The 7,500-nt window shown below is 49.1% G+C and overlaps 2 protein-coding genes across 2 annotated transcripts in view; one reads left to right on the top strand and one right to left on the bottom strand.

Annotated features, from left to right (window-relative positions):
- Positions 1-7,500, bottom strand: part of LOC125041711 (procollagen-lysine,2-oxoglutarate 5-dioxygenase 1-like) — an 81,255-nt gene that overhangs the window by 36,327 nt on the left and 37,428 nt on the right. The window lies entirely within an intron of this gene.
- LOC125041712 (immunoglobulin domain-containing protein oig-4-like) overlaps positions 1-7,500 on the top strand; it is a 24,857-nt gene that overhangs the window by 8,878 nt on the left and 8,479 nt on the right. Inside the window, exons 2-3 of the mRNA XM_047636940.1 lie at positions 3,149-4,041; positions 4,369-4,539. Coding sequence (XP_047492896.1) covers positions 3,979-4,041; positions 4,369-4,539 — 234 coding nt within the window. The 5' untranslated portion in view covers positions 3,149-3,978. The remainder of the gene's footprint in view (positions 1-3,148; positions 4,042-4,368; positions 4,540-7,500) is intronic.

The following is a 7,500-nucleotide window of genomic DNA, read 5'->3' as shown; positions in this document are numbered from 1 at the left end:
GAGATTGGCTGCATCCTAAGTGGGTGATCCGACATGGATCCAGATGGGCATGGCTGGGGTCTGGGGTCCCCCCCGGGCGGGAAAGGACATCTGGCCCCCCAGCGCGGTCTCGTCGACATGGCGGCCGGTCGTTGTAGCGATTTCCAAACTTACTTAAGAAATAAAAAATAGCAATGCGCTCAGTGGCTGCCTGATAAGGGCGAGCCGCGCTGTGCCCGTGCGCTTGCCAGGAATGACTCGTCAAGGCATTAAATATTAATTTTCATTTACAAACAACTTAGAATTTCAAACGAATCATTTCATCTCCTTTACTCGTGCACAGATTCAGACAAACTCTCTGTCATGAAGTTCCTCAAAGATATTTTGACCCGATATCAAAGAAAAAAAACAGACAGGTTTCCAATACTGAAACATATGAGTATTTTTGTTATCTCTCTGACAATAACAATCCAAATAAAAGTTCAGCTTCCTAAAAAGTTGAGATCCAATGCCAAAGCTTCGGGAATGAAGTGACAGCCTCTTAAACCGCCTCATTTCTTTTAATGGCAACCAACCCCGGAAGAGCGTTTATCCTCTCCATAATGCAAACAAACAACTTTCTGCAAAATGCTAGCCTTCATGACTGACCATGAACTCATTTTTATGATCATAAATGGCTAAATAAACGACTGACAATTTTCTAATCCAAAGTGTCCGCCAAGACCTTTCAAGAGACACCCGTCGTCGTCGCCGCCCCTGAGGCTTTCGAGACCCGGACCCGCCCGCCGGCGCCCCGCCCTCGGGAGGGAGCGCGCCGTGGCCTCCAGCGCCGTTCCTGCCGCTCCTCCGACCCTCCACCGCAGCGCCTCCGTCAGAAAGGGACGGTCGGTGCACTCAAACCCAAACCAAATGCAGCCAGTCACTCATAACTGTGCCGCCGAGAGAAATACCAACAAATAAATCTGAATACGAAAACAAGAACCTCGGATTATCTTTGGGCTGCTCGCAGCGGCGTTGCTAAACGTGTGTGGGCCTCGCGGGCTGGATCCCTTCAAGGCCTCCTAGATTTTGTTTTCTCATGAAAATAATACGTAACGAAAATATTTGTGCTTATCTCAACATTCACATTCATTTTTAATTATAATAAGACACCTTGAACGCCGTCCAGCCGTCTCGTAGTTCAAGGAAGGGCTCGATCTTTTTCTTCAAATTGTACATCCTTTCGCGTACGTAAGAGCATGTCCCGTGTCCTTTGCGCTTTACAAATATGCATCTAACGTGTATAAGTATATGAATAAATATAACTATAACTATAAATATAAATATGTGTGTGTGTGTGTGTGTGTGTGTGTATGTGTGTATGTGTGTATGTGTGTATGCGTGTATGCGTGTATGCGTGTGTGCGTGTGTGCGTGTGTGCGTGTGTGCGTGTGTGCGTGTGTGCGTGTGTGTGTGTGTGTGTGTGTGTGTGTGTGTGTGTGTGTGTGTGTGTGTGTGTGTGTGTGTGTGTGTGCGCGCGTGTGTGTACGCGTGTGTGTGCGTGTGTGTGTGCGTGTGTGTGTGTGCGTGTGTGTGTGTGTGTGTGTGTGTGTGTGTGTGTGTGTGTGTGTGTGTGTGTGTGTGTGTGTGTGTGTGTGTATGTGTGTATGTGTGTATGTGTGTATGTGTGTATGCGTGTATGCGTGTATGCGTGTATGCGTGTATGCGTGTATGCGTGTGTGCGTGTGTGCGTGTGTGCGTGTGTGCGTGTGTGCGTGTGCGCGTGTGTGTGCGTGTGTGTGTGTGCGTGTGTGTGTGTGCGTGTGTGTGTGTGCGTGTGTGTGTGTGTGTGTGTGTGTGTGTGTGTGTGTGTGTGTGTGTGTGTGTGTGTGTGTGTGTGTGTGTGTGTGTGTGTGTGTGTGTGTGTGTGTGTGTCTGTGTGTCTGTGTGTGTGTGTCTGTGTGTGTGTGTCTGTGTGTCTGTGTGTCTGTGTGTCTGTGTGTGTGTGTCTGTGTGTGTGTGTGTGTGTGTGTGTGTGTGTGTGTGTGTGTGTGTGTGTGTGTGTGTGTGTGTGTGTGTGTGTGTGTGTGTGTGTGTGTATCTGCGAGGCGCATATACTTTCGGTTTAAAACTTTGTATGACTGTATTTCCTATATCATGAATTTGTGATGCAGTCTATTTCCGAAAGGGTTCAGACATTTGGCCGACTATAGCAAACTATATTTCCAATTTTTGTTTTCTGCATGCAATGCTGTTTGGCAAAAGGAATTTAAATAAAATCCCGTAGAAGGCTGAGCAAGAAAATGCCGGTTTTGATACAGCTGATGACTTCAACTTAGACCGACACTCGCCTCGCCCTCACCTCTCGTATTACACGAAAACGCGAAACTTTACGCCTTTACGTTCCTTTTTCTCGAAACTCCTTTGAAAACATCTTTTTGCGCGTCTTCAGTGTAGGAAGATTTTTTGTTCTTATTTTTTGGCAGTTCCTTCTCGAGGTGCAAAAGTCACACCTTAATAATTCAGGACTGTGTAAACTTGAAAAAGGACGATTCCCTTTTTTCCTGAAAAAAAAATGCGTGTTTGAGCGCCCCCTGTGGCCCGGTGCCGCAGCGGCCGGGCCCCTCCCCCTCCCTCAATCCCGATCCTCAGAAAATTAACTTCTTTAAGACTCCGAGTGAGTGTCGTGCCTAGTGGAGTGTTGGCACGCCTCTTGAGAGCGGCTTCCCCGCCATCTAAGGCCCTCCCCTGGGGGACGTCGAAAAGGTCAAGAGGCAAGACAGTGTCCTGGAGGTCGCCGGCGCCTGCGACGCCTCGTCACCTCGCGTTCCGGCAACACATCATCCTCAACGCAGGAGTAACAATGCTATAAAGCCATATCAGCTTCTGTGTTAACGCATTTGCCACACTGTGGGCTTGATAATACCATTCAAATCCTTATCGCAATTTCCGCTGCATTACGTTAATCGTGACGATGCGCTTCTCTTTATTAACGACAAATGGGCCTAAGTGCCTCAAGTGGAGCTGGTGTAGCTATAACGTGTCGACAGTGTGCGGGCAGACTGAAGTTCATTATCATGATGACGTGCAAAACCTCGCGCGCTTCCCCTGTACTTAGATATTTTTCTTTCTCTCTCTAGCAGTGAAAAGGATAGTCAAGAGATACTAATTCCTCCAACTTTTTCTCCAGGACTGGTGAGGGCAGAAGTGCGCGGCTCAGACCTTCGGCTGCGACTGCGAATCACATTCAGAGAACTGTGGGTTTGGATGCCTCAGCGCGCCTGACCCTCCTGCTCAGCGCCGCGGGCAGAGCCACGCTCAGAGGTCACGACAATTTCTGCAGCCGCCAAGAAAAGCGCGGCTGACAATTACCTCAAGAGCGGAGACTATGACCAAGGACACTCGCGATCTTCTTCTCAGGACGAGAAAGCTCAAGCTGATCCTGTAGTGCGGCGCGCCAGAGCCTCTCCGGCCGCGTCGAAAGCTCGGCCTCACGCGGGTCTCTTGGCCCACCACGACGCTCCATCCAAACGGCGCCATCTGGACTCCGCTCGCGGCTCTGCCACTTCGTCTTGGACATTATCAAAGGAAAGCACTGGCGAAATCGTGGCCAACGTGCATAGTTTCACTGGCCAACGTGCATAGTTTCACAGCGTTAAAAAACTAGTGAAGTGATAAAAAAAGAGTGGACAAAGTCAATATCTTATAAAATTGCACACATATATATATTTGCATATCATATACTGTGATTAATATTCATCAAGCGTCGCTACCGCTGCATTTCCATAGCGCTCGCATCCCCAACTTCATTCCATTCTTCGACCGCCGTACTACCTGTCTTCAAGAACTGCCTTCCGGCCGGATCGGTCGCCTCCCTCGCCGCCGGCCACTTCCGTCCACGCCAGGATCCCCGGCCCTCTCCGCCCCAGCCGCGCCTTAGCCACCCGCGTCCTGCCTCGCCGGCCAGCACGCCCCTCGGTGGCGTCACCCTCAACCACCTCGATCGCCTTCGAACTCACTATGAACACCTTCTCGCTCACGCTGCTCTGCATATTCTTGTGCATGCTCAGCCTTTCGTACCAGGTTAGTCAGATCCGGTTCCTAGCCGATGACCTTGTATTAACCACGCATGGGCAACCGCAGCAACTACGACCTCGTGGATATGTTAGCAATGCTTTAAAAGTCACATAACCACAATCGTTGCCACCACAATAAAAAAAAACAATCAAACAATGATAAGCATGAAATAAATATCTTTACAGTGTCTCCATTAATATGACGTCAAAAATACTAGCATTTTGCAGTAATCTATTTCCTGATCTTAAGTGAGCCTTAGATATATTTGTTCACGTGAAGCCCACTGGCCAGCCGGTTCCGTTCTCCCCTAATGTGCCTGAGGCCTTTCCACAGAGCGACGGCACTGGGTCTTCAGGGAAGTACACGTACTCAACGGCGGGTCTCTGGGGCCACAAGGTGCTGGCGTCGCCCGTGTGGGGCCACCCGCCCAAGATCTACCGCCACCGCCAGCCCACGCACACCGAGGAAGGAGTCCTCAAGAAGAGCCGCAGGTTGAACCACGGGGTAAGTGGCTTGGCCCGAGGGGAGGGGAGGGCGGGTGCGGGGTCGCTTCGGCTGAAGCCTAGGCTGCTGTGGGAGTTCAGTTATCACTAACTAAAGTATCTATAATTCTACCTCTTCACTGTGTTCCATGAGTCAATAAACTCATACATCAACTGTCAATGAGGCCACTTCACAGATGCGTGTGTGCCGGACAATCTTTGTGGAAGAGTTAAAGCCATATGGAAAAAAAACAAGAACTATTTTATATGTTTGCCCTACACTGCCGTGTTTGTAATTCCATGTGGACTGCGATGTTCACATTTTTTACCAATTGTATCTTGTCAATCTACAATTATCAATCACACATGTTTCTTAAGCAACTTCGATATACAAATCCCATGAACCAAAAACATCCTCAACAGCTCACTTTCGACTCAATGCCCTGTATTTCTGAACCGAAAAAAAGCTAGGCATCACGAGGGCGTCCTTCATAAAAGGCTGCCTAAGCACGAGGTCTTCGTCGGAGTTCACAGAAACTACAAAACTTCTCCATCTTCTCATATATTTAGAATTTGGTAATCGATTTCGGTCTCTTACGTAACATTCCTTTTTGATCGTAAACATCTACCGATGAAGTCATCGTTCTCTGGATTAGAAAGATGAATGTATTAATCGTATGAAAGACATAGAGAACCCCAGTGAATCAGGAGACGTGAAAGGTTCCCGTTGAGGCGGATGTGAAGCCCTCCCGCACCCCCTCGGGCGGGCGTGGTGGGGGACTCCAGCTGGCGAGGGCGAGCCAGGGCGAGGAAGGGCCCGGTTGGAGCTGGAAAGTGGAGTTGCGAGAGTTGCTGCCACAACCGAGGAAGATCAATAGCGCTTACATGTTTGGCCAAGCTGGGGTCACTCACGACCCTGCCAGAATTGACCCCGACCATACCTCAGTTTGGACCCGCCCCTTCCTCTCCGCGGCGCCGTGCTGCTCCTCAACGGCCCGCACATGCCGCCCAATGTCATCTCGTGACACAATCGTCAAATGATCTAATTATATTTTGAAAGTTTTTTTTGTTTTCGTTTATAAAGAAATTTTATGCGTAGGAAAAGGAGAGAGGAGAGGGAAAGAGAGAAGGAAAGAGAGTGACATCGTGACTCACGTGACGGGTTATCTCAGAATGAAAAAAGATAAACTGACATCGTCATTCTGCTATAAAAAATGATACCTTCGCCCGCCAGAAAAAAAGTCTGAAGCCTTAAAACGGCCTTTCCCTTTCGGAAAGAGCGGCTCCCTATCCGGCGAAGGAGAGGGCGGCTGCGGACGCCCCTCCGCTCCCCTCGCGCAACGGCGCTCGGAAAAGCCTCTCGTCAAATTGATCGTCACTGGATTTCCGCTCTGATTAATAACGCAGATAACCAATATTTGCCTGTCTGTCTGAGCCATCTGATAAATGTTTGATAATATTACAACAAAGGGAGCTTAAAACCGGAAGTCACCTTCTTTGAATGCGTTTATTTATTTTCTTGATTAGAACTTTTGAATGGCTAAGCTCTTGCCAGCAACGTCAAAGCCATCCCACCGGAAAAGAAAGCGCTGTTCAGAGAGCGAGATTTTAATCTACAGTTTTCCAATTACACTTACAATCACCGGTTAGCTATGCAAATTGAATTTCCTTTCGCCGTTTACATTCTTTCCGCGGCGGGATCACGAGGCGAGCAGAGCGGGGGAAGGAGTCACGGGGGGAGGGGCCTGGGTCACCGGGCCAAGGGGGGCGCGGCCGAGAGCACAGCAGCCGGCTTTGGGCGCAGCGAGTGCTACTGAATATCGCACAAGGGCAGTCCTCTCACGGAACCGCCATTAATTATGTTACTCAGAGCCTCCGAACGGTCCTCGGGGAGAAATAAGAGAGAGAAACTTTTAATTTAACTTGACCGTTTTCTTTCTTTTGTCGACATACAGCATTTGTTAGCGGCCTCAAACAGCCAAGGGAAGACCCGGATGAAGCAAAGAAACCTACTTTCTCAGCAACTTTCAAAACACGAGAGACCGGCTCCTATCTAGCTTGTCACGCCTGTTCAGCAGTGTCTGTACAGCCTAAACGCTTTATCAGACCAATCATATTTCTCGGCCCCTCCGATTTCTCTCCTCTTCATAAAATGCACCCTTCCTCCAACTATTTCTCTCTACACCCACTTCCATTCTATGCTATATTTTGACCTGTTACAAAAAGCGCAGTTTTCTCCAGTCTGCACGGCTCGGTTGTGAGTCCCCCCCCCCCCCCCCTAATCAAAATGAAATGGAATATAGGATGGAATTGGAATCATGGGCATAGTGAGGGCTGATACGTCGCAAAAAAGCGCAGGTAAATCCAGGCGTCTCGGAGACAATGGGAAGGAAAGCTGGAACACAAAAGTCGCTCAAGTGACTCGACGACGGTCGTGAATGAACACTTGTGCCGAGACGACGAGGTGTGAGAGGCAGAAGATGAGGCCGAGGCGTGTGCAGCGCGTAACAAGAGTCTGAAGTGACAGAAACCCGGTGTGATTGTTGGCGCGCCCTGCGAGATGGACACACGCGAGTATCTTTCGATGCAGAAGAATGTAGCATTTATTTTTTTTCACACTGCCGCGTACATCGAAAGTACCTGATGAAGGAGAACAGTACGAGAAATGTCAATGAAATCTTGGCAAAAGGAGCCGATTAATCAAGTAGTAATTCATCTTCCAGGCTTACTAGAAATGAGATGGAGAGAGCAGTTGATTGCATGGCCTGAGCAATCGATATAGGCAAACCTGCTTACGGGAGAGAGTTTTCGCCTTCCTTATGTACGGCTTGCACACCAGGGGAGCTTTCCTCCGCGCGCCCAGCCGTCTTTCCAGACAGGAGCACGGCGCTGTGCTTTGCCAAGAGGGCCAAATACCCTCACATGCATTCTCATGCACGTATATCCTGTCGAATTTTGTCTCTTAACTTAAACTTCCTAATTC

This window comes from Penaeus chinensis, chromosome 31 (assembly GCF_019202785.1).
Source record: "Penaeus chinensis breed Huanghai No. 1 chromosome 31, ASM1920278v2, whole genome shotgun sequence".
NCBI classification, from domain to species: Eukaryota; Metazoa; Arthropoda; class Malacostraca; order Decapoda; family Penaeidae; genus Penaeus; species Penaeus chinensis.
This window is presented reverse-complemented; position numbering and strand designations above follow the sequence as displayed.